Genomic DNA, 27,458 nt, shown 5'->3' with positions numbered 1-27,458 from the left:
TAATTTTAGCCATTCTGACTGGTGTGAGGTGGTATCTCATTGAGGTTTTGATTTGGATTTCCCTGATGCCGAGCGATGTTGAGCAATTTTTCATGTGTCTTTTGGCCATTTGGATGTGTTCTTTGGAAAAATGTCTGTTCATGTCTTCTGCCCATTTCTTGATTGGATCATTTGTTCTTTGGGTGTTGAGTCTGATAAGTTCTTTATAGATTTTGGATACTAGCCCTTTATCTGATATGTCATTTGCAAATATCTTCTCCCATTCTGTCGGTTGTCTTTTGGTTTTGTTGACTGTTTCTTTTGCTGTGCAAAAGCTTTTTATCTTGATGAAGTCCCAATAGTTCATTTTTACCCTTGCTTCCCTTGCCTTTGGCGATGTTTCTAGGAAGAAGTTGCTGCGGCTGAGGTCGAATATATTTTTTCTTATAAACCTGTACCCACTGGGATCACAGGCCGTCCTACCCTGCACCTTCCTATCTCGTGCAGCCTCAACTCAACCTTGAAAAGTCACTCATTACCATGAATAAAGACCCGAAGGGCAGCTGTGTAGAGCAGATCATTGCAAGAAGTCTCCTCTTTTGCTTTAACTTAGCATAAGCTAGCACAGCAGCCACACAGTGAGGAGTTGTCTGCACCTCAGCTTCTGATTTTTACCCCCGTCCAACACCCAGGCTAAAATAATAATAATAATATGTTTTTGCCAGATAGGTGTATTTGCATAACACTTTACAGTTTACACAGGGCTGTCACAAATAGGATCTCAGTGGGTCTCTCCATTATGAATCAACATTTTTGTCTCTCCAGGCTTGCTCCCGAGTGTAAACTGTTTTCTCGCGTCCCATTTCAGAGTTTTTCTGGAATGATCTGGGCGAGGTAAGCTAGGGTAGGGTATTATCATGCAAGCGGAGTTCAGTCAGGCTGTGGTTAGCCAACCAGGTGACCTTAGGTATTTAGCCTTTGTGAGTTCCGGCTGTGAGGTTGAAATCCAGGAGACTGGGAAAGCATCTGACATACAGTGTTAAATAAATACTAATTGTTGCCCTTAACAACACATTAATTTAATTGGGGCGCCTGGGTGGCTCAGTTGGTTAAGCAACTGCCTTCGGCTCAGGTCATGATCCTGGAGTCCCTGGATCGAGTCCCGCATCGGGCTCCCTGCTCGGCAGGGAGTCTGCTTCTCCCTCTGACCCTCCCCCCTCTCATGTGCTCTGTCTCTCTCATTCTCTCTGTCTCAAATAAATAAATAAAATCTTTAAAAAAAAAAAAAAAAGAAATATATTTCTTTTTTTTAAAGATTTTACTTATTTATTTGAGAAAGAGTGCAGAGCAAGAGAGAAAGAGAGCATGAGTTGGGGGGAGAGGCAGAGGGAGAGAGAGAAGCAGACTCCCCACTGAGCAGGGAGCCCGATGTGGGGCTCCATCCCAGGACCTCGGGATCATGACCTGAGCTGAAGGCAGACGCTTAACTGACTGAGCCACCCAGGCGCCCCTTGGTTATATTTCTGTTACTCCATAATCATGTGTATAAAACTCTTCCCAATTCTAACCTATTTTTCCAGTAAGGGTTATTCATTATTAGTTGTCATAAACTTTTCTTGACTATAACGTACACAAATAGAGGGAGTTCAAAGGCATTCAGTGCAAAGATGTTAGAGGTGGGGTCACGGGAGGACCTATGAAAGTATGGAGCCCTGAGAAACGGCTTTGGTACATTTCAGGGGAACTTGGTGGAAATGGGAGCTGGTGAAAATGTTTCCATATCTGTCAGCTGACGGAGTCTTTTCTGCAAATGTCCCAGGCGAACATTGAACTGCAGCAAATATCTTGATTAATGGATCAATCTTCACAACACTATTGGCTGTGGGTATACATCATCGGTATAGTTAAAGAAGTCAGGGTTGTAGTTCATAAAATTAGCATTTTTATAACAGCTTGAGATATAATTTACATACCATAAACATTAACCCTTTTAAAGTGTGCGGTTCATGTGGGGTTTTTGTATGGTCTGGGGCTGGGCAGCCATCATCACTAGATAATTTGAGAGCATTTTCATCACCTCAAAAAGAAATCCTGTATCCATTAACAGGCACTCCTCGTTTCCCGACTCCCACCCGTGGCAGCCACTAATCTCTTTTCTGTCTCTGTGGCTTTGCCTCTTCTGGATATACCATTTAAACGGAATCATGTAACATGTGGTCTTTTGTGACTAGCTTCTTTTACCCCCGTAATGTTTTTGAAGTTCATAAAATCAGCATTTGTCGTAATGTTAGGACTCGAGGTTGAGTTGAAAAGTCTCCAGGTACCCACCCCAACTCCTGGCCTATCGCCTGCTCTCATTTTCTTTTCTGTTTTTTAGGTGGGTGGGGGAGGAAGGTAATATGCTCTTATTGAGATATAACCTACATACAGTAAACTACAGGACTTAATTATAGAGCGTGGCTACAACCATGTGACCATCACCCACCTAAAAATGCAGACTGGGGGCGCCTGGGTGGCTCAGTTGGTTAAGCGACTGCCTTCAGCTCAGGTCATGATCCCAGGGTCCTGGGATCGAGTCCCGCATCGGGCTCCCGGCTCAGCGGGGAGCCTGCTTCTCCCTCTGACCCTCTCCCCTCTCATGCTGTTTCTCTCTCACTCGCTCTCTAAAAAATAAATAAAATCTAAAAAAAATAAAAAATAAAAAAAATAAAAATGCAGACTGTTAGAATCAGCCTAGAGGCCTCCTTGTGCGCCCCGTTCCTAGTCATTACCCCCACCCCAAGGTACTTGCTGATTGTGTTTAATGTTAGTCTTCTGAGTGGCTGTCCCTGCGCACCCACATGGAACATGTGGTCTCTCACAGGCTATGCCATATTCGGATTTCAGAACAGACGTTTTCCTGCTGCCACCGAGCCTCGGTCACTGCATTCATGACTGTTGGTTCCCGTGGGAAATAAAGCAACACTAAACCTCCCAGGAGCCCTGAGCTGTGCACTCTGTGTCCTCCTCGTTCTTCTGGACCCAGTGACCTCCCCCCACAACCTTGTGAGCCTCCTCCTTGCCCGGGGCTCCAGCTTTCCTTCCAAACACCAAGGCTCCCTCCACACTGGCCGGGGCAGGGGGGAGGGGGGAGCCGCACCCTCCATCAGGTACAGTCTGAGGCAAACACTGAGCTCCAAAGTGAAGTCTTTTGAGGGGAAACCCCAGTTTGTGACAGAGGCAGCCCCCTGTCCCTGCCACTTAGCCTGGCCCACTGTGGTCGTTTGCCAGCTGGTTTTTATCCTGATCAGCAGGGTATTCCTCTCGTGCATGCAATTCCGTGTATTCGCTTCTCTGCCGAAATAAAAAATCTTTTATTCGGGAAATTAAGTTTTTATTTTAAATTCGCTTTATGGTCTTTGAAAAACTTTCGTTTTTGTGTGGTCCAGACCTATAGGTTAGCATTAGCATTTAAATAGAGGTATTAACCGCGCTCAAAGACCTTCCTCTTATAAGGTGCCCTTTCTGGGAAGTTTTTCAAATCTGATACTTTTTTCTTCCTACAAAAAGAATGCAAATGCTATATATATTTTCCCCATCAAACACCCTTTTCTTTATTTATAGACTTAGGAGAACGGCATTGTTGAACAGTCTCAATTTAGTCTTTTTATATGGAAAAGGCCAGTTTAAAAAAATTGCTATTCTGTCCCTCCGTGCCGGATTTTCTCTGCAGACTCTCAGAACGAATTTCCCCGGGGTTAATTATATCCTGTTATACCTCATATCCCTCCAGACACCCTCCCCAGACTCAAATCCCGATTGTAAACGAAGAATCTGGGGTAAATTCTTGCCCTGCAATAGGACGCTCTCAGTTACCAGTGTTCCCGGAATCCCCATGGAGAATCCCACGGACCAGGCTTGGAATCCACTGTCAGTCCATGAAGATTTGTGACCTTTTTCTCAGATTCTCGCTTTATCTGCCAGGCTAAGGTTATCAAGCCTGTTGTGTGTGGTTGTCAAGAGATTAAATAAGTTGATGGTCGTACTCCTAATTTAGAATTTTATGTATAATTATATACATCTTAGTCCTATTAGAGACTACCTGATGCGTAATTGATGCTTAAATGTTTGTTGAGCAAATAAACAAAGAATGGTTTTGAAAGGCACGATATCAGCACTGAGGAAGCTGAAGAGAGTCGTAAGACATCGGCTTTGGCATCAGGAAGCCTGCATTCTGGGAGAAGATAATAAATATATATTATGGTACATCCAAACAATTGGATCCTCTGCAGCCATTAAGAAGAATGAGGCAGGTCCATATGTACTGAAGTAGAACCATCTCCAAGATATATAGTTAAGTGGGAAAAGCCAAGTGCAGAAGAGCATGTAAACACCATTTCTCTTTAAATATGCGTGCGCGTGCATGCTCAGACACACTCATGCGCATGCACACACACACACAAAACTACGCTGGGATATGTATAAAATGTATTTGGAAGGATACCCAGAAAACTAATAACAGTGATGGGCTCTAGGAAAGGAAACAGGGTGGCTAGCTAGGAGACAGGAGTGGAAAAAAAAGGCTTAGTACTATATGCTTTTTTGTACCTTTTATTTTGCTTATTTAACAAACACTTGTATATTAGGTGCCAGGCACTGTTTTAAGCACTTTACAGGTATTAGCTCAATAAATCCTCCTAACACTCTATGTGGTAGGTACTATCGTAGCCTCCTGTTAGACCCTAGTAACTTTTTTTATTTTATCACTAATAACCTCTTTCAAAAGCAGATACTGCTCAGAAAGTCATATGTTAAATGGGGGACCCATGCAGTAACAGAGAAGAAAGAAGTTGTTCAGAGGAGAGCTTTATAGAGGAAAGAGATTACATCAGTCTTGAGGTTTATTTAGGCTTTGATACATAAGTCCAGTGCCAAAAAGGACGAAGTATGTTCTAGGGACATTGACTAGCTCAGTTTGGCTTAAATAGAAGGTTGATGCAAGGGGAAAATGGAAGAAAGGGTGGAATGGGGGCCACCTTGGATGTCAGTGTTAGAAGTTTGGGGACTTGATGCTGTTGACACCAGTGAACACACAAGTATTTTTGTTTTGGGTTTGTTTGTTTTATACAGAATAGTAATCTGATCTGGTTGGAACCAGAGAAGATTAGTCTGGGCGAGTGAGTGAGCATGAGAGACTGCAGTAGGCGATAGTTGTCATAACCTACTGAGAAGAGACTCCAATCTGCGGTAATGAGACTGGAGATAAGCAAGGAGCATAAAAGTTGTTACACCTGGTGACGATCAGACAAGAGTCAAAACTGACATTGATATTTTGAGGTTTTGCAAACTTTGGAAGTTAGGCACCTGATAAGGGCATCTAGTAGAAATGTCTGGAAACCCGTGAAAATGAAGCTTTGATCTGTTGAGAGACCAGATCTTGAGGAAGAACATCTCATGCACAGTTAAGACTTTTGGAAGCAGAGAGAGGAGAAGGGCCAAGGCCTATCTGTGAGGAATGCCTGCAGCAAACAGACAGAAGAGGAGCCAAGAAAGAAATGGAAGAATCTGAGGGAGCTGGAGGAGGACCTAGTAACGTGGCTTAAAGAGAGTTGAGTTCAGAATGGAAAACCGTCAAGGGGAAGAAGACTAAGTAAAAGCCATTGTGTTTATCTACTATGATGTCATTGGTGACTTTTTTAAATGTAATTTCAGATAAAATGGAGGCTTTAGGAGAGACAGTGAATACAAATGATTTGTTCAAGAAATTTCATAATGAAAAGGAGAAAAGAAATAAGATGAGAGATAGAGGATTGCATGAAGGTCTTGGGGTTTGTTGTTTGGATTTGGGTTTTTTTTTGTTTCTTGTTTTTTGTTTTCAAAAGAGGAGAAACTATAAGGATGTTTGAAGGCAGACATGAAAGAACCAGGGAAGGGGGTAGATACTAGATACAAGAGTTCAAAACAAAACAAAACCATAGCAGGGTCCTAACAGCGTCGGGATCAAAGGCAGACGGCTAATCTTAGAAAAAGGAAAGAAAAGAAATCCCTCTGCTGAGGCACAAGGAAAGGATTAGTAAGAAACCATTTCAGTGAGGAGAATATGATACCTCGTACGATCCCGAATATCTAAAGACATACCATATACAGGGCCGGTACAGAGTCCATAGTAAGTATTCAATAAAAGTTAGCTGTTATTGCTACCGTTTTTACACGGCAGGTGTCCTACCATGTCATTTGATTTAATCCTCAAACTTAACTTGTGATGTTACATTACCTACCCCACGTATAAATGAAGAAACTGAAGTTTGGACAAACCAAGAAGTGTCCAAGGTCATACGCATCAGATAAAAGTTGTGGGATTCGTGTCTAATTCTACCAGAGAATGAAAGAAAAGATGGAGGATTGCACATCATGAGCAAGAAATCGGTCTCTTCCCTCTGTCCTCCCCTTCTTTATTTGCCACCAGTTGGCCCACACCGAGGTGCTTCATATCTCCCTCCTGGAGCTGTGTCAGAAGACCGCTCTGCCTTTTACATGGAATAGCTATTTTATTCATAGTTCCTCCCCACTCAGTGTCAAAGAATCACAGACTGCTTTTTACTTTGTCCTCTGTCACTTAATGAGAGGGACTGACTGTTGGCTCTCTCAGTCATTTATTCCTTTTCATGATTCCACACCCACTAGATGTCTTATTCTCGGACCAGGGGGTAATAAGGAGTGAGACAGAAGCCAACCCTATCACAGCCCCTGTGTTCTGGGAGGGGGCGGCAGACATTTATGTAGTAAATACTTACACAACACTTAACACCGTCCCAGCCACTCTTCTTCGTCATTTGATCCTTGTAACAACCCTGTATTACCATTTCCTTGCTCAGATGAATAAAAGAAGTCACCGAGAGATTAGTAAATTGCCCAAGAGCATAGAAATAGTAAGAGACAGAACTAGGATTCAAATCTAGGTCACTGGCTCCTGGATCCGTGATCTTAACCACTCTAAGACGCTGTGTCTCTATATGTACATACATTTTTAAAATACGTATAACATAAAAATACAACTGTCCCCAGAAGACATTTTTAATATACATTTATGTTTCGATGAAGATCGATGCTAAACAGAAGTGAAGCTCAGTTCAGTTCAGAAGGACAAAGCTTGGTAAGTGGGGCAGGTATCCTTTTCGAGAAGGTGGTCAGGGAAAACCTCGCTCATTCATAAGCTGACATTGGAACAAGCATTGGACTGAATTTCTTTTAATCCTCTAATTTCCTCCAACCTTTTGTCCCTTAAATCCCATTTGATGCTCTTTTCTGATTTTCTTTCAGTTGGCTTAGGGTATAAAGCAATACAGAACTATGAAGCACAACAAAGGGGGGTTATCATCACCTCCTTGACCTATAACTGGTACTTTTTTTTTTTTTTTTTTTTACAGGTAGTAAGAAAATTCTCTGGTTCCATGTCCTTACACCGCCCCCCCACACACACACACCCTCACGAACCATTTTTACCAGTGCTGTTCTAAGGTTTCTCCCCACTATAAAATATAGAAGGGTAGAATTTCTTCTAGAGAAGTTCTCTTGGGTTTTTCCAACATATATCTCATTTCATTGTTTTCTGCCCCTAACTCTGAGTTCTCTGGAGTCCTTTACATTCTTTCTCTTTCTTTGTTGCTGTTCACAGCCCTTCCCCATTTAGTAACATTTGCCCTTTGCGGCACCTGTATGTGCTCGCACGTTAATTAAGGTATTAAGTGAGATCAGTTATAAGCCAGTGTTCTCAGCATTCACTTGATGCTTTCTCTCTGAATTTGTTGATTTGCCTTTATCATTACCCTTTGTTCTTCAGCCTGTGTCCTATCACAGGTAGCCATTCAAAATAAATTCACTTTGCTAGTTATATTTTTTTTAGAGGCACTGTATAAAATGGTTCACTGACATCCACGTATATATCAGCCACAGTGGTCTTTTCATCCACCACATTCACATTGCTACCCAAAGCTATCCATCACATTTGTCAGAATATTGGGGTTTTTAATTAAACCCTGCTGGATATGTACATATTTCCATTAGCTCTTTCTGATTTAGTCTATCATTTTTCTAATTGACATCGGTTCTGAGTCACATGTCCTTGAATCTCAGGTGGCCCATTTTGTAGCTTTGGTTTATTTAGGTTTTCTCACTTCTGTAAATAACCTGAGGATTTAGTAAATAACACCCTGGAGTATTTGCCATTGGGACCTGCTGATTTGCATATGCTCACGCTTTTCAAATAATCTGCTGGGTTTTTTTGTTCTTCTGCCAAACCCATTTTTCTTTCTGGCCCTTCAGTCCTAAAAGATACTTTTTTTTTTTTTTTGGTCTCAGCAAAGTAGAGAAATCCCCTATAACAATATTGAGAAGTGTCCTGGGGTCCCTAACTAAGGCCAAAAATCATTAGTAAGGGTTTGAGTAACTTAGCCAACTGATGGCTGAATTAACAGTTCTTGCATCTAGGCTCCCCAGCAGTGATGATGGCTTGCAGTGAACTATCCATTCAGCTCTACCCAGACCTTGTCTAAACACACTTGTGAGGTAGCTGGCTAGGGGCAGAGTCAATGGCTAAAGAACAAAACTAACTGGCAGCTACTGGAATATTCTAATGGCAAGTTCTTCCATCGAAGCCATGTAGTCCATGCCTATCCTCACTGACCTTTCTCCCCAAACACTTACAGGTAGAGGAGGATCTCCATATTATAAATATGGAAACCCAACACCAGTTACCCCTTCAGTTCTCCATCCCATCACTAACTGGTAGTCACTGGAGCAGAATCCTGTCCTTGGCTTCTGTTCCTTGTCTGGCGCCCTCCAACTCTTTTCTTCTTTACCACATACCAAGAGAGAGGAGCAGAATGGGCAGGCTGGCTGGCAAGCCCAGATTTATTTTACTGTAAAGTATTTACCTAGTGTCCTGGATACCTTTGATCTGGGTCTGGGTTGTATTTTTTAAAGTGTAGATAAAAGAAGCTTCTTGAAGCCAAGGACTATACCTCTGTAATTTTCTCTGTTATATAGTAGTCCCCCCTTATGTGCAAGGAATGACTTCCATGACCCCGCCACAGATGCCTAAAACCACGGATAGCGCTCAACCCTATGTATACTATCTTTTTCCTATACATAGTACCATTGGCAAAGTTTAATTTGTAAATTAGGCACAGTAAGAGATCAACAACAGTAACTAATAGTAAATAGAACAATTATAACAATCCACTGTAAGAAAAGTTATGTGGTCTCTCTCAGAATATCTTGTATTCATCCTTCTTGTGATGGTGGGAGATGATGAAATGCCTATGTGATGAGATGAAGTGAGGTGAATGACGTAGGCATGTGATGTAGCATGAGGCTGCTATTAGTGATACGTCAAGAGGAGAGTCATATGGACCATGGCTGTGGACCATGGTTGACCGCGGATAACTGAAACCGCAGATAACAAGACTGTGGATAAGGGGGCATTACTGTATTAACTTTTAAGATGTTATTAGAGCTTCCTAAGTACTAGTGATAATAATACTAGATTTTCCTTTGAAGAAATCCTTTGCATTATTTATTGAAAAGTTGATAAATGCTTAAAACTGAAAAAGCCATAGGGCCTCTGAATTATTTTTGTTCTGCATATGTCAGCAACCGTTTCCCAGATGGCTAATCTGGGAAGTATAGATAATATACAGTATAAGGGCCTTGTGCTAGTTGGTAAACAATATGTAGCTTTGAGACCACCAAAGTACATAATACTATCTCCTTTTATCAACCTGTGATCTTCGATAAATTATTTTTTTAAATTGAAAAAACTCTCTAAAGTGATATTCAGCACAGTATAACTCTCCTTAACCTGGATTCACCTTTTGATAATCAAAAGAACATTTACAGGAGTATGAGACAAACACAATTATGAAAGTAAAATGACGGACCTAAATAAAAATCACAGAACAAGAGGGTAATTCTATTCACTCTTTCATATTTCATTATTTGATAACATCAGAAGATGAATCCATCAGAATTGCTTTGGCAAGGCAAACAGAAATGTGCCTGATCAATATTTATTAAAACCTTCAAAATGGGAGAAGGAGTTGAGCAGACTTCTTAATGGACTGAATAATTATTCATACAAATGGGGTTTGACCGACGGCAGTGCCAGACCAAAGAGACACAGTTTTAATTGTACTGAATTTAAAATGCAGATCTTCCTTTAGCCCTGCTGTAGAAAACTTAATTTAAAAAATTATCTGATGGAGCAGAGAGTGACATATGAATCCTTAAGTTGTCGAGGAGGAAATTTCAGCCACAGATATTATAAATTTAGAAGGTGTTGCGAAGGTGGGGAGCAAAATTTCTAGCTGAGGGAGCCTGAAGAAATTTTCTTCCCATTTCAGGGACTATCAGTGAGCTTGGGAGAGGGTCATCATCTCAAAAGTGGTGGACCTCCATGGAATTCCTTTGTTTTGAGTGGTTGTGTTCTCCGAAGAGAAACAAAGCAAGGCTCTGGAGGCTGCTATCAAAAATATCAGGGTAACGTTCCCGAGAAGGATGAACACAGCCAACGTTAGCTTTTAACATCTCCTCAGGAGAGACACTTGCCATTACTACTGAAGCATGCTGGTTATCAGAACTCGGCCAGCAGGTAACTGCAGTTTAAGCACAGTGCTGTCCATGAAGGCAGTGTGTGTATGCCACTTTCTATGAAGAAGATGTAGGTAGGTGCCCCTTCAAGCCTTAGCACAGCAGATTCTCAGACTCTGACTTCCTCTTGAATGATTTTCTACTGCCACCAGCTGAGGGAATTTCTACGCTGTCTTTTCTAAAGACCACACTTCTCTTCTGGAATCCCCTGATCCGAACAAATATCTGCACCCAGTCTGTTGTCAGGAATGTTAAAAACCATCCCTATAGAACATAAATCTAATTCTGCCCCCACCTCTCTGAAAACTATTTCGCTTTTCTCTACCTGAGTTTTCTCAGTCCCGAAATGGAAATAACTTCCCCGATTTCAAATTAGAATTTTCAATCATGTCTGTAATAAACTCTAAGCTCTTTGAAGGGGAAGACAAATGAGAGCAATTATATTATATTTTTTAATAAACTAATTTATTCTTCTGACACACAGGATTACCATCCATTTTATTATTGGTCTGGAAAGTACACATCTGAGCTAAGTTTACACTTGTTCAGAATGTTTCCAAATCAATCAGTGCAGCGTCTCACCTACTACGGTTCAGGGAAAATCAGCATCAGCTAATTCTGATGGAAGCCTGTGGTTTTTAAAGGAGCAAGCGGAGGACGCTATAAAGGTTTTAAAATCCAAAAATGCTTAAATAGCATCTGCTCTGACCTCTTTGTTTTCCATATGGGAAGCAGAAGTCCAGAGAGCCGACAGCCTTTGCCCAGGGTCACACAACCAGTTAGCGGGGAGTAAAAGACTTAACCAGAATCTGAGCTCAGTTGATCTCTTGAGTATTTACTTCTCTCTAAGTCGTTCTGCTATAACTACCTCTTAATTATTTATGGGATGATTATCTAGTTTATGGATTATTCAGTTCCTTTCTTTTTCTCCATTTCCCTGCTTATTACCATGGACGCCATTGAGTGAAGAGAGAAAGACAAGAGTTGAACGTTTTATCCAACAATTTAGTGACCCATCTACTACTGGGTTTTTGATTAAAGTTCTCAAAATGCTGCAGCTGTCGGCTAAAAAGAATGTGGGGGGCTACTGTCAATACTAAGTTATATTCAGGTAAAATTTTCCTCCTTCAAAATTTAAATTTGAGAAGTCTACTTCAGAGCCCAATTCTCTTGTTGACATTATTACTTTCATTATCTCAGGAAGGACTAGATGAGAAAGCCTTTACAGTGACTTTGCTTAATTATCCCTCTTCCTCAAGGAAGTAATCAGTCAGAAGGGCAGCCAGCTTTTGGAAATAAAGGTCGCTTTGTCTGTTACCCGCTTGGAAAGGGGCAAAAAGCGAGAAATAGGTGACAAAATGAAAAAGCCAAAACTCATTTCTGTAACTTTTGAATGCTGACTGGACAGCATGACTTCATTATTTGTTTCAGAGTGCTGAATTCCCAGATCAAATCCAGTGCTGTTCAAATATAACTACAAAGTGTGTAAATGAATTTTGAATTGCCGAAATACTGGCTTGTTCCATTACAGTGGAAGGCAGAGAGTTGAGTTCGTATGTGGATTTTATTTTGTCCCTGTTGCCTGAATCAGGACTAAAATTTGCTATACAACTTTTCTTTGCAGTTAGTACTTTTGCTTTTTACAGCTTCCATTCTGTCCTTATTAGAGTGGCTTTGGAGTGAGTACAGGTTCACTGTCCTTGATGTTGAGGCCTTAGACAGCCCGGTTTGCTCATCTGTGCAGTGTGGATGATTGCAGCAGCTACGTCAAAGGGTTGAATATGGCAGTGCACCTAAAATTTAGACATTATTATTAATAGTACCTCAATCAAGACAGGTTCTCACACCCGGCATGAGACATAACTAGGTAGCCATGGAAAATACAGTTTTCCTTCAGGGATTTAGGACTCTGGACCCCACTCTGTAAAGGGAGGCAGATGGCAAAGCTTTCCCCAGGGACTGTGGACAGCCCCCAGTTAGCACCTTCTTTCCATCCCCACCCCCAGACTCTCGGGACTGCCTGCAGGTCCAAAATTGACAGTTGCTGTGTGGGAATAGCTGGTTTTATCGGGGCTTGCTTTCCTCAATTTACAAAGAAGAGAGCTGAAACTGTTTGCAATAGCTTTCAGAGATGCAGTGATAACTTTTACGATGAGTATGGCAGAGTGGGAGGTAGAACCAGGGATGAGAGACTAGAATGGTCCTTGCTCCTTGTTTATGGAAATTTCTGAAGAGCCCTTAAATAAGAAGAGCACTTATACTCAAAATATACAAAGGTATCAACAATTTGTTTATATGTATATACAGACTTACGTACATTAAAAAAACAGTAAGTAGGTGGGCGCCTGGGTGGCTCAGTTGGTTAAGCGACTGCCTTCGGCTCAGGTCATGATCCTGGAATCCCGGGATCGAGTCCCGCTTCGGGCTCCCTGCTCGGCGGGGAGTCTGCTTCTCCCTCTGGCCCTCCCCCATCTCATGTGCTCTCTCTCTCTCATTCTCTCTCTCTCAAATAAATAAATAAAATCTTTAAAAAAAAAAAACAGTAGGTGAAAAATGGTTTAACTTCATGTATGTTAAAAGAATATGAGGAGGTAGGTGCAGTCCTATGTTGTTGGTAGGAAGAAAAATTGAAGCAACTTTTTTAGGAAGCAGTTTGGCAGCACTGCCCAAGTCCTAAATACTATACTTATCTTTGACTAAATCTGCTTTGGAATCTATCCTCAGGAAAGAAAGTGTTTAAAATTGGAGACAAAGGGGCTCCTGGGTGGCTCAGTCGGTTAAGCGTCTGCCTTCAGTTCAGGTCACCATCCCGGGGTCCTCGGATTGAGCCCAATGTCCGTACAGGCACCGTGCTCAGCGGGGAGCCTGCTTCTCCCTCTCCTTCTCCCACTGCCCCTCCCCCTCACTCATGCTGTCTCTCTCTCTCAAAATAAATAAATGAAATCTTTTAAAATAAATAAATAAAATTGGAAACAAAAGTGTCCAATAGTCTGTCAACCCACATATTTCAACTGTAATAGAGAAATTGGTAGAACATCACATATGGAAAACAAACACTGGAAGGAAATGCAAAAATGTGGTGTCTTTATAAAGGACTTATAGGAGTAATCTTTTTTTTTTCTGCTTAATCTTTGTGTTGAGTCCATATAGTCTATATGACATGTAAATTAATTTCCCAGCCAGAGAAAGATAAAATAAACTCCATTTGAAAACTTTTAAAGAGGAGCCCTGCCCAGCTTCCCAACATGCCCTTCCTGGCCACACTTGTGTAGATAGTTGCCAACGCCATCAATGGGGAGAAAGAGTTACAGTTCAATACCGTTAAAAAAGTAAGAAGAACAAAACACAGGGAAGAACAGCCCATTGCAAAAGGGAACGTGAAGAAGGTATGAGAACATAATCTGTCTGCACCAGAACAAAGTATGGACGCTGTCAGATTCTGGACTGGGCGCAGGAGACCAGTCTAGGTGACACCCCCACCCACCCCCACCGCTCTCCTATTGCTCCACCCACCTCCCTCTACACTCAGGCCACTGTGGGAACTGCTGCCCAAAGGTGCACAGCAAAGAGAGAGAGAAACCATGGGAGGAAGCCACCTCCACCCATCAGGGTGACCTGGAACTCTGGTCTCCAGAATAGGATCCTTAGTCCACGTCTGGCAGTTGGCTCCCGAATGTTATGGGCTTTGAAGAGACTTGCCGTATAAGTCATGAGCCAGAAAAGGCCTAAATCAAATGTGTGTTCGCTGATCCCATCCGGGCAGCTAAGTGCTGTCTCCTACAAAATGTGATGCCTGGAAGCCATGGCTGCTATTGTAATGCTTGATGATAAAGATCAAGCTTTCATTTTCCTGGAGCTTCAGTGAGTGCTGGTAAATTATTTATCCCAGTTGGGTTACATGATTTCATTTCAGCGTGTCAGTGTTTATCCTGGAGGCCCATTCTAATTGTACAGTTTGGGGGCATTTTCCTATTTTCTCCTTGGGGCATCTTGTAGCACCCTTTCTCTACCTCCAATTACAACTGTTGCTGTGCTGATTTAGTGTCGTCTTTGCTACCGGGTACTCTTCTGCAAGATGAATGAATTTCATTCCATCTTTAAATATTTATGTTTCTTCATGACCTAATATATCATTGTGGTTATGGGTAATTTTTTTCCCTAACTGCAGAAAATACACCATCAGTTACCTGTCGATTTTGTTTAATAACTCAGCTTTTCAGTTCTGGGACAGTGTTCATCTGAGGCTCTAGAGGGCTCTTTTAGTCTCCGAGTCCACTTCAGAGTGTCATTCTGGGATTTATAAAGGTCTTCATTGCACAGAGGATATTGAAACGTTAAGGACTTAAGTGGCTCACCCTTTATCACTTACCACACTGGAGGATCCAGGACGAGAAATCCAGGCATCTTTGTTTTGTTGTTTGCTCCCAGCATGGAACAGTGGTCTCTGTAGAAAACCAGCCAGTATCCCTGGAAACAATTCATCAGATTTTTCAAAAGAAATCCAATTTCATCTGGTTAGATGGGCTCGATGTTACTTCTTAAGATAAATGATGAAAATACCAACATCATAATACAAAGAAACCCAATTCTTTTGGTTTAATCTCAGTGAAAAGCATAACCATCCACTTACTGCTTCTGTCTCCTTCCCTAATGGTTTTAGGTCCTTGGCTCAAGGAGATGGGAATGGTTCTGTAACTCTTCCCACACCAGAGAGACTCTGGGTCAGAGACCCAGGTGGTTCGGGACCTTTGGGAATCACAGTAGCTGGGGTGGGTCCTGAGGAATCTGCACTTTTCATAAGCCCCCCAAGCACTTTCTAGCTGGAGAACCACCAGCCGAGAACTGCAGCCATCATGTCCCTTCTAGCTTTGAAAGAATCATGAGCCCCCCAGTTCTCTCTCATTACATTAGTTAAGTCTAGATTTGAACATGTACTCTTTTCGAGCGAGTTTTAAAAGGTCTTCTTAGGTAGTTCCCTAAATGGGCAGCTCTCTCCCTCACCTGTGCATCCGAGGGAAACCAAATTAGATGATGCAGGGGGCCCCATTTCTCAAAACAGGGGCTGGTATCAGGGAGGGAGCCAAGGTGTGCCAAGGGACACGTGAAGCCATCAGATAAATATGATGCATCTTCCTACAGCATCAGGTTTTTCTTAAAATTTGTATTTTTAAGTTACAACAGATGTATTGTGGAGTAAGGATAGTTCACATGGGTTTTATGCTGAACATGAAGCTTCAGAAAAGTTCCTGACTGTATCTGCTACTGGGCTCCCAGAAGTCTGCAGGCTGGAGGCTAATTTGCCTCTTCTATTAGAAGTACCTCTGTCAACATCAAGGTTACCTTTGACCAGTGATTTCTAAATATGTGGTTCCAGGAAGTTAAAGTGAACACTCACTTACAGAAAACTAGCCCCAAGAGGACCCTCTACACAAGGACGTTGACCCTTTTTGCTGCCTGGAGTCACTCATAAACTTGCCAATATAAGATGAGCACTCATTATTCCTGCCACTATTTAGGAAATATTTGTGAAAGCGTATTCTTTTTTTTTTTTTAAGAATACGTTAATTAAGAAAGGAGGTTTAGCAGGGCAGGAAAAGGAACTAGCCATGTGAAAAGACACTAATGCCCTTACTGACCATATTCCCATTGTAACAACAATTTATAAAATATTCCTGAAATTGAGCTCCCAGAATATATTCCTTACTACAAGGATAGCTTACTTCTCACAGAGGATGTTCTTTTTATCAAGATGTTCCTGACAAACAAGAAACAAATGCAAGACCCAAGTCCAATGATCCTGGTAGGTCCGATTTATCCCTTCGTCTCTGGAGTTGCCTTGGGCCTTCTGCCTTGGTCTGCCCCTGCATTGAGGCAGAGCTGCCTTTCCTGTCAGGGAGAGAGAAGGAAGTAAACTGTGCCTGGGAAGGCTTCTCTGTTCTTTGCCTAACCAGCTGTCATAGCATCGCTTGGCCCAGAGCCTGTACTCAACTTTACCTCCTGCGTAATTTGTAGTAAACGTGCAAGTCTGAGCCTCAGTGCAGACTCCGTGAGGGATAGTGGTGGCATGATGTTGGTTTTAGGAAGGGTAAATGGCTGCCTTCTCCTTTCCTGACTCCTACCTCCCCCATCTTCTCTCTGCATTGGAGACTCACGGTAATGCCTGTTTCTCTTATGGGTACTACTCTTCTCTCCTCCACCCAGGAAAATGGCCTTGCAGCCAAATGGATCTCAAGTCTGCAACTTTTTGCGACAATTATGGCTAATCCCCTGCCCCCCCAGACCATTCTGTGTACCACTGTCACCTTAATTTTCCAGAAGCACAACTTGGATGGTGCTTCTGTTCTCAACAGAACCTTGGGGGGTAAGGGAGTGAGGTCCTTTACTGACTTGACTAAGTCTAATGTTCTTTATTAATTTAACTAGCCTGATGTCAAACAGTCTGCCTTCTGGCTTCAACTGCCTTTTCCCACAACTTTGCTGTCCACCTACACTCCCCAGGCTAACCAGATTCCTCTTCCCAGGAGGAGTCTTTGCTTCTGCTCTTCTCTTTTCCCTTAATCTAGAATTTCCTCCCTGGGAGCCCTGCCTGACAATATTGTACCCCATATGAGGTCTTCCTTGATTCTTCACCTTCCCCTCAGCATGGTGGGATTTCTCCTTCCTCTGCTATAATTTTATAACATTTATACTTCCTTCATGTCACATGGACCATTATTCTTGTCTGTATCTGTGAAGAAGGAGAGTGAGAAACTTGGGTGCATATCCTGCCACAGCCCCTCACTTCTTTGGGATGCTAAACAAGTCCTGTAACTTGGCCATGCTTCAGTTTCCTTATCTGAAAAAAGTGACTAATAGCTCCCTAGGTGTAGTGAGGGTTAAATGACACAGTACATGAAAATGAACTTCGTCAACAGAAGTGCAATCATTATTTCCCTACTTTTCATTATCTTTCCAATTTATCTCTGAGCTATTTGAGGAGAGAGGCCCTGTCTTGCTCATCATTATATACTTACGTTACTATCATTACATTCCTGTTAATTATTACTATTTCACATAATAATAGCTAATATTTATGGAGCATGTATGTTTGTCGGGCGCCATTCCAAGTGCTTTATATGGATGAATTCTTCCAATAACCCTAAGAGGTAGGTACTATTATTATCCCACCTTATGGAGGAGAAAACCATACATTTCACAGAGCCTCCAGCGAATAAATAAATGAATGAGGGATTGAATAAGACAAAAACAGCTTTCGCAGTGCCTGCCAGATGATTATTTCTCTCCTTCCTGGTTCTGCCCCTACTTCTTCTTCTTTGGATCTTCCTAGGTGAATATAACATTAGGGCAAATCTTGAGTGAACGGAGACCCTGAAAGATGTGAGTTCTCCCGGAACCTTCATTTAGACTTATTCTCATGAAGAAAGCTCCACTGAGCTCCAAGAGGACAGAGATCGTGTTTGTCTTGTTCTCCATTATATTCATAGGACCTAGAACAATGTCTAGTGATCGACAAATGCTTATGGAATAAGTAATCTATAAACAGCATATTCATCACCACTGAAACCACATAAATGGCTGACAATGGAGATGGTGAACAGTGTCCCCTGTTTCTTCCTCAGGCAATATTACGAGATGTTATACAACACGGCTGATGAACTCCTGAACCTGGTGGTGGACCAGGGCGTGAAGTACACAGAGCTAGAGTACATCCACGCCCTGACCTTGCTACACCGCAGCCAGACTGGGGTGGGAGACCAGACCACCCAGAACATGAGGCTGCAGCGGCTCAAGGAGATCATTTGCGAGCAGGCTGCCATCAAGCAAGCCACCAAGGATAAGAAAATAACGACGGTTTAATCGAGCACACTGCTGGAGGTGGGGGGTGGGGGCGCTATTTTTGTTTACTCAGTCACACTTGCTTCTTTCTCCGGTATGTTATTTGGTATATTCGAAGCAGACTTGCTTTTCTCTGCACTGATACTTTAGTGGAGAGAAGACAAGACGATATATTTTTTTTCTGTCTCTTTACTTTGGGCTTTTCATATAAACTGTAACGGGAGTTTGCAGTACAGAATGTTTTGATTTAACGTCTACTCTAATGCAGTCAGTTCCAAAGGGTTGAGTGACTAGGGTGGGATGGGAGGAAGGTTGTATCAAATTGGACTCTGAAAAAATGAATGCACAAATTACAACTACCCAACAATCTTTAGAAAGCAGGCTGCTCCCTCAGTTTTAGTCCCTTCTTAAAACACTTCATAGGGTTCTCTTACACAAAGAGTAGATCTTTACTCTCTTGACCCTGTCAGTTTACAATACAGTGAAATAAGCATATGTGCATTGCTTTTTATCTCTGTTGCCAACATCAAATCAGTGGCTTCTCAGCTGGCTGTAATTTTCAACAAGTTTTCCTAACCAAAACAGGACCTCTTCAGGGCTACGGGGAAAAGTCCTCTTATCCCAGTCCCTGGGCGAGTTTTGTGTGCGGCCGTTTGTACACAGAATATAGTCAGTGTATTGCCTTTTCGTCTTTACTTCTGCTGCATCAAAACCAAGAGCCTTCAAATTAATCACAAAAATGGAAGAATGAAAGGCAGTCCACCCTCCTCTTGATCTTTTAACCTCTACTTTCCAAGAGTAAATAATGGGTAGAGAACTTTTACTCTCAGTTAAACATTGTTTGGATGTGAGTGATTTTTAGATGCTTACTTGCTCTCGATGTGAGCCCCTAGGTCTTTCTCACCTTAGAAAGATGCCCTGGTCCACTCAGCTGAGTGCACGGAAGATGGGACAGCGTGACATTCGACCTCTGTGCACCCACCAGCGGAGGCCATTTCTAAAGTGTTCCCAGGTGGTTTGGGTGCTCACCTCTCCTGGCACACTGAACCCCGCCATTGCCCCCCAAGTCTCCAAGCATTCCTGCTACCCATGGTTGATATGTCACAGGAGAAAGCAAGGCACTGACTGGGACACACCTTGGAAACATGTGGAGAGGAGAGCAGAAAGGATTTTAAGCATACACGGCAGCTGGGCCTCACATTGTGATGATCCAAAATTGTATACCTGTTTGTACAGCTTTGGTCTTGGTGGGAAAAACAGAAAATTAAAAAATGTTTTGAGAAGCTGAAATGTGTGTTGTTTTTCTTGTGTTCCTTACTCAGCAAACATTCCCTGAGGGCCTAATGTGTGCCAAATGCTGCTAAGCATAGGGGCAGATACTAGACAATGAGGGAGGGCACTCATTATCTACCTTTAAGACAGAGTATGGGCACTGGATTCTAACCAAACCCTAATGGATGTGCACTCAGAGCTGAGTTAGAAATCAGGACCGACAGTGGGAATTCAGCAGGCAGCCGAAAGATGGTCTTCCAGAGGGTTCTAGAAGGAATACTGTAAATCTGTGTGCTTCAGAGGCCTGGTTGGAAAGAAGTTGAATCCATGTAGGAGAAAACCGTGGAAACAACAACATCATAGGAAAGTAGTCTACCCAAGAAGTGGGGGTGGGAGAAGGGAGATGAGGGAACTTCAAGCCGACCCCTTTGGTTTGGAGGCCTCCTCTTAGTGGCCGCAGCTTCCCAGGATAGCTTTGGTACCTTTTCTCCTTCCTTCCACTCTAGGTATAGAACCCTGGGTGGTTACAAGGCTACCAGAAGAGCTAGGGGTGGATTGGTGAATGCTTAAGATAGTTTTATTGGTTGTGGAAAGGTTTGGCGTAGAATGCCAAGAACACTGAGAACCAGAAGGAAAATGGCAGATGGTCTGCTGCAGGGGAGCATTTAGGAAAGTAGAATCCCTGCTTTGCTACAATAATGATAGGATTGAAAAATGTCAGTTCTGCACCAAAAAAGTGATGTATGCCTCTCTGTCCAAGACATTCAAGGCACAGATTTCTTTGTAGGATGGCACATCACTCATTTTTTAACAGGTCAAGGACAGCCAGTGTCCTATTCAGTGGATGGTCAAATGGGTGCAGATGGAGGGACTCCATTCATAGAAGCCCAGCCCCTCTCTGGGACCTCATTCTTGCCTGAATGTTTTCTCAGCCTGACCATCATTAATTTATGTTTCAAATAGCTTGGGGAAAAACTGTCAAATACAGCCAAGTTGAATTGGCAACCAAACCCAATGATCTTCCTGTCAAGTCCTATCCATGGATGTCTTAGCACTGCTGCATTCATTCGGTCAAGAAGACGTAATTACCCGTTACAATGATATGGGATTCATGTAGTGGCAAGCAAGAGAAGCAGTCCCTTAGGACATGGAGCTTATACTTCCAGTCTGACAAAGAGTTACCCACCTTCCACCCCGATCTTACCCTCCCCAGAGGTTTTTTTTTTTTTCAATATTTTATTTATCTGACAGAGACACAGCGAGAGAGGGAACACAAGCATGCTTGTGGGAGTGAGAGAGGGAGAAGCAGGCTTCCTGCGGAGCATGGAGCCCAATGTGGGGCTCAATCCCAAGACCCTGGGACCATGACCTGAGCCGAAGGCAGACGCTTAACGACTGAGCCACCCAGGCGCCCCCCGCAGAGTTTTTATTTACCATTCAATCCACCAAAACCACCCTTTCATTTAGAAAGACATCTCCTGGGATTGAGGACTAACATCTTCAGCCTGACACTCTGCTGCTTGCTTCTGAGCTTTGCCTTTCTGGAAGCTCGGGACTGTATCTCACTGTTCACTGGGCCCTCCCTGGCTAGCCAGAGCCTGAAAGTTCCCCCTTTACCATGCGTGGATGGAACAAATGGATTCCTGCCTCCTGGGTTCCATGAACAGCCTGAGGCCATTGCGTTTCAGATTCTCACGCAGGAGCACAGCTGTGGCTGCCTCCCAGCACCGGGACACAGAAATTTCACAGTAAAAAACAGAGGCTATCAGGCTTCAACAAGCCCTAGCAGGTCTCCACGCCACTGGAGGCAAAATGTGATGAGAAGCCCAGCCAAGAGGCTGTCCTTGGAGCGGGAGGTGATAGGAAAACAAGGAGTGTCCCCATCAACCAGACTGTGCTTGAAGAAGCAGAGTTTGTGTGGAAATCCACACACCTGAGAGCAATTGTCTTAATGGGGCAGGGACATAAAGCAAATTGGGCCTAATTTGGAGGGAGGGTAATGAGGTACCCAGAAGAAGAAAACAAAGAAAGACTTGGCTCAGCAAAGGTCTCAGCTCTGTCCTAATTAGGCCTGGTTGTTATAAGAAGTGCATAATTAATAAGCGTGTGACCAGATGTGAAATACAGCAGAGCCTTTTCCTGAAATGGAAGTTGTAATGAAGTGTACACAGCTGGAAGGAGTAGTCCTAATTTGGCTGAGGCGGGCAGCCTGCCTGGAATTTTGAAGAGGTGTAGTAAGCGGCCCACCACGGTTTTACACCTGAAAACAACTAATCCTTTTCCAACAGGGCTGGGCTGTAATGAGATATAGCTAATTATCACGAGTGTAATGAGATGCAAACGCCACTGGAATTGAGCTGGAAATCTCTTTAAAAGGGAACTCAGAGGCAAACACGAGAGAAGACTCTGCTAATGGGACGAGGTGTGAGTCTGAGGAAGGGTGCCTGGCTTGAGGGGTTGCTTCGACAACCCTGCCAAAGACTCGTGTCTGTAATTAAAGATATTGCTGGGACATTCACACACCTGGAGCGGGAGTCCCTGGGAGTCTGGGAATGCAGGGACCTGTAAAAGCTGCACATGTATTCTTTTAAATGTATATACAGCTTATGTGTGTCCACACACACACAAAAAAGATGAGGTTAGGAGCTGTCGGGTGAGTGTAGCTCCCATTATATTCCATTTTTATTTATTTATTTGACAGAGAGAGACACAGTGAGAGAGGGAACACAAGCGGGGGAGTGGGAGAGGGAGAAGCAGGCTTTCCGCGGAGCAGGGAGCCCGATGCGGGGCTCGATCCCAGGACCTGGAATCATGACCTGAGCCGAAGGCAGACGCTTAACGACTGAGCCACCCAGGCGCCCCTATTCCATCCCTTTTAGAAATGTGGCCTCAGATTCCTGCTGCCTTATGCAATACTTTGCATAAGAGGAGAAAAACTGGCCATCTCTTCATCCCAAATGTACTTGCCTACCAGGCTGAGCTTTCTTTCACAAGTGTATTTACTGCAAGCGATCAGGAAAACAGCACCTGGTTTTTGCTATTATTTTTATGATTGCTCTTATGTTATTGTAGATATCACTTACTGAGCACTTACTATGTGTCAGATGCTGTGCTAAATGCTTTACCACATTATCCCAATGAATCCTCAAAAAATCCTATGAGACTGTTACCTTTATCGTCCCTACTTTGCAGAAGAAACCAAGGTTCACATTAAGATGTGGCCCAGACAATACCAACGCCAGAGTTCAGGCTTGGCACCCCTCTCTTCTCATCCCTTGGGGCAAAGGAGAGACCCTCACGTGCTATATTTGAGCTCCAAGTGACGTTCTCCCCAGAGGGAGCCACTCCTAGACTGAATTTAAGGCTGCCTTTCCCACTCTTCCTCTGCTGCTCCTCAGCTCCCTATGGCCAATATATCTACAAAATCCTTGAACACAAGAACCTTCGGCCCAGGGGCTGGACCCAGCCAGCTGGAGGCTGACGACCCATAGCTGGACCAAAGGCTGGAGCATTGGGGGGCGGGGACTAAATGCTCAGGTTTTAGAATCTTCTGTAGCTTGGGTGGGGGGATGGGGTAACTGGGTGATGGGCATTAAGGAGGGCACTTGACGTAGTGAGCACTGGGTGTTCTATGCAACTGATGAATCACTAAACTCTACCCCTGAAACTAATAATACACAATATGTTAACTTGAATTTAATAAAATCTTGGAAAAAAAAAAAAAAGAATCCTCTGTACCTTGGCTCAGGATGTCACCTCAGCCTTATAGAAGTGGTTTGCTGTTGTATAAACTATGAAATGCCCTAAGCTTCAGTTTCCTCATCTGTGAAATGGGATAATAATAATAACAATAACAACAATAATAATAATAGCTCCTATCCCACAGTTGCTGTATGGAGTAAACAAGGTGTTCAGCACCTGCCATATAATAAATATGACATCTGCATCATATCTAATAATATTTTGTCTGTTTCTTTGAGGAGCTGTTGACCCAGTATCTAGAAAACCTGCTCTGTGGATGTGGCGTAGGAGCACAACCACCTTGACAGGGCTCCTTGTCAGAAAGCCCTGGGATCTGCCGGGCGGGGCCCCGGATGCTGCTGCTTGTACTTGAAGCCTGAAGCCACCAGACCACAGCAGTTCAAACTCTGTCACCGCATTGTTTGAGCCCCGTCTCCAGCACAGGACACCTGCCCTCCAGGGTCTGCTTCCCTTTTAGCTGGTAATGAGTTGGCATCTCATTGCCTGCCCATGTATCACGCGCATCTCATTAAACTATGAAGGCTCCAGGACCCGTTAGGGACCAGGCCTTAACAGACAGAACGGCCTTCTGCCCGGGGTTTGAGTTTGCTGTTACTCTTCCAGCCTAGGCTGAGCAATGTCAGATCAGGGATCTCTAAAAGAAGTTCATAAATTGATCTAAGAAAGTGAAGTGGAAAAAATGTCTTTTTTTTTTTTTCCTCTAAATCAAATCTGGCTCCGAGCTCCCACTTACTATTCTCAGCAAACGCCTCAACTGCAGTAATTTTTTGTGGTTTCCTGGTAGGGAGGTAGGGAAGAGGCTTCCCTTCCTTTGGGTTGTGTCAACGTTCCGCTGCTAAAGCACGGCGGGAAAATGGCGGTGAAGACAGAATCATCCTCTGTTTCCTCATCACTTCACCACCCCTGCTCCGGATGCCCTCTGCTGCTCCAGATGTGGAAGTCCTGTCTCGTGTCCCCAGGCGTCATCCAGAGGGGGCCTCCTGCCACAGGGTCCAGCCTCCACAGGCATGCCCTACAGTCACCCCCACCCAAGGTCCTGCCTTGCTGGGGGCACTGTGAGCTAGGCGCAGGCCGGAGCTGCCGATCTGTTCCCAGCTTTGGGGACCGACACTCCAGGTGGGTCGGTTCTCCCCTCTTTGCTCCAAATACCGAAGTGTGTTTTCTTTTCCACCACAGGGAGGTCCTAGATCTTTCGAGACAGTAGCCTGCTTAAGGGAGTTTCCCAAATGACTCTCTCCTGTCCCCTCCCTTTCTTCTTCCATTTCTGCCCTGAAACAGGAAGTTTATTTTATTTTTTTAAAAGATTTTATTATTTGTCAGAGAGAGAGGGAGAGGGCACAAGCAGGGGGAGCAACAGGCAAACAGAGAAGCAGCCTGCCTGCTGAGCAGGGACCCCAACGCGGGACTCGATCCCAGGACGCTGGGATCATGACCTGAGCAGAAGGCAGACGCTTAACCGACTGAACCACCCAGGTGTCCCTGAGACAGGAAGTTTATTAACCAGACACCTGGGGGGTAAAGGGAGCCTGGGCTTCAGGGGGAGTCCCCAGATAATCTTGCTATAAGGTAGCTGAGGGAGGGGATATCCCTTTTATTCTAATTTGGGAGGGAGCAATGACATCAGTTTCTCAATACTGCATCTGTTGTGGATTCATAAGAGCAGATCAAACTTTGGAGAGCATTTGTCCCCACCATTTCACTTTTCTGAGTGGTCAAGTAAGCTCCAAGAGAGGGGTGCCTGGGTGGCTCAGTCGTTAAGTGTCTGTCTTCGGCTCAGGTCATGATCCCAGGGTCCTGGGATCGAGCCCCGCATCGGGCTCCCTGCTCCGCGGGAAGCCTGCTTCTCCTTCTCCCACTCCCCCTGCTTGTGTTCCCTCTCTCACTATGTCTCTCTCTGTCAAAATAAATAAATAAAATCTTTAAAAAAAAAAAAAAGAATCTCCAAGAGAAGAGAGTGGGGACACTTGGTGACTGAGGCGGGACCAGCATCTAGATCTCTTGACTGCCAATCCCAGGGACCCTGCATTTGGGAGCCCACACATGCCCCTTACAGCTAAGCTACCAAATAGAGTAGTAGAAGGCAAGGCCCTGCCTTCAAAGACATGACATGTTCCCATGGAAAGAACAGGGCAACATACCTGATTTCATGCTCTCCACCTTCCAGGAATATAGTAGGATTGTCTTTCCTGTCTCCTTTGTGTTTGGGTGGAACGATGTGATCAGGTGGCCAATGAGTTGTAGGTAGAAGTGTGACATTTCCCAAAGCATTTAATTACTGTGTGCAAGCCTCCAGAGCTCACTGCCCCCCTCTGCCACAACATCAGCAACATGCCAGACAGTGACCGTTCAGTGTGCTTGGGTCCCAGAAGGAGGACAATGCAGAGCAGAGCCCCAGCTGACATGGAGTTGACATGTGATATAAGAACAAAATGAATCTTTGTTGTAAGCTGTTGAAATTCGGGGGTTGTTTGTTCCTGCAGCATAACCTTGCTTATCCTGACTAATAGGCACGACAAAGAGACTGACCTTGATGAGAGCAGAAAGAGCAAAGGACACATCTCTGCTCCTGAATTTTGTCTGAAGTCTAATCATCTCACTGGACCAGTGAGATGATCAGAAGCTTTCCATCACCAGGCCATGCAATACCAATCCCTAGAATTGAGTTTTTATCCTCTGATAACCTAGGTCCACTCACAAAAACATGAAAAAGACTGGCAGAAAAATCAGTTTTCTGTTTTTCTACCGTCTTTGTCAACAGCCCAGAGTTCCTTGTATTTCTCTGGTGTCCCAAGGGAAGTAAATGTTAAAGGTTATGAAGGATATCTGAAGTTGCAATTTTAAAACAAGGAAACATAACACTGAAATGCTGTTAACTCAGCTAATTTTAAGATACTAATAAAGCACAAGGAACTAGGTCTTTTGGTACTTAAAGAGCTACAGTTCACTCATCTGCAAGATAGGAAGCATTAAAGTGTTTTCACAGGGATTATAGAAATTCTTAAGTTTTGCAGGTTTATTAACTATTATTGTTTGCTTGAATTTTTTTTTTTAAAGATTTTTTTTTTTTAATTTGAGAGAGAGAATGAGAGAGAGCATGAGAGGGAAGAGGGTCAGAGGGAGAAGCAGACTCCCCGCTGAGCAGGGAGCCCGATGCGGGACTCGATCCCGGGACTCCAGGATCATGACCTGAGCCGAAGGCAGTCGCTTAACCAACTGAGCCACCCAGGCGCCCTGTTTGCTTGAATTTTTATTTCCATGTTCCTAGATACAGTTAGTCATGGCACAGGTCCTGCCCCAGCAGACCCCTGAGATGGTTGCACACTGCCCTAGACCCTGCTCAGAGCTTGGAAGGGAAGTAAAAATATCTATGTAATTTGCCCTGCATCCCACCCCTCCATTGAGGACTGATTTTCTTAGTCCGTTCTGGCTGCTATAATGAAATACCAGACACTAGGTAGGTTATAAGTAATAGAAATTTATTTCCCACAGTTCAGGGAAATCCAAGACCAATGCACTGGCAGATTTGGTGTCTAGTGAGAGAGCCCACTTTCTGGTTCACGGATGGCACCTTCTCACTGTGTCCTCACATGGTAGAAGGGGTGAGGGAGCTCTCTGGGGTCTCTTCTTTAAGGGCATTAATCCCATTCATGAGAGCTCCACCCTCATGACCTAAGGGCATCCCAAAGACCGCACCTCCTAACACCATCACATAGGGGATTAGGACTTTAACATATAAATTTTGGAAGAACACAAACATTCAGACCATAGCATGGATCTAAGTCAATTTTTTTTTTAAAGATTTTATTTATTTATTTGACAGAGAGAGACACAGCGAGAGAGGGAACATAAGCAGGGGGAGTGGGGGAGGGAGAAGCAGGCTTCCCGCCGAGCAGGGAGCCCGATGTGGGACTCGATCCCAGGACCCTGGGATCATGACCTGAGCCGAAGGCAGACGCTTAACGACTGAGCCACCCAGGCGCCCG

At 43.8% G+C, this 27,458-nt stretch overlaps 1 protein-coding gene across 1 annotated transcript in view; it reads left to right on the top strand.

Moving 5' to 3' along the window:
* EXOC4 (exocyst complex component 4) overlaps positions 1–19,731 on the top strand; it is a 675,757-nt gene extending 656,026 nt beyond the window's left edge. The window contains exon 18 of the mRNA XM_081800909.1: positions 18,225–19,731. Coding sequence (XP_081657035.1) covers positions 18,225–18,462 — 238 coding nt within the window. The 3' untranslated portion in view covers positions 18,463–19,731. The remainder of the gene's footprint in view (positions 1–18,224) is intronic.
* Positions 19,732–27,458: the final 7,727 nt, after the last annotated feature.

Source organism: Leptonychotes weddellii, chromosome 12, assembly GCF_054177405.1.
Source record: "Leptonychotes weddellii isolate Sample4059 chromosome 12, ASM5417740v2, whole genome shotgun sequence".
Lineage (NCBI taxonomy): Eukaryota > Metazoa > Chordata > Mammalia > Carnivora > Phocidae > Leptonychotes > Leptonychotes weddellii.
This window is presented reverse-complemented; position numbering and strand designations above follow the sequence as displayed.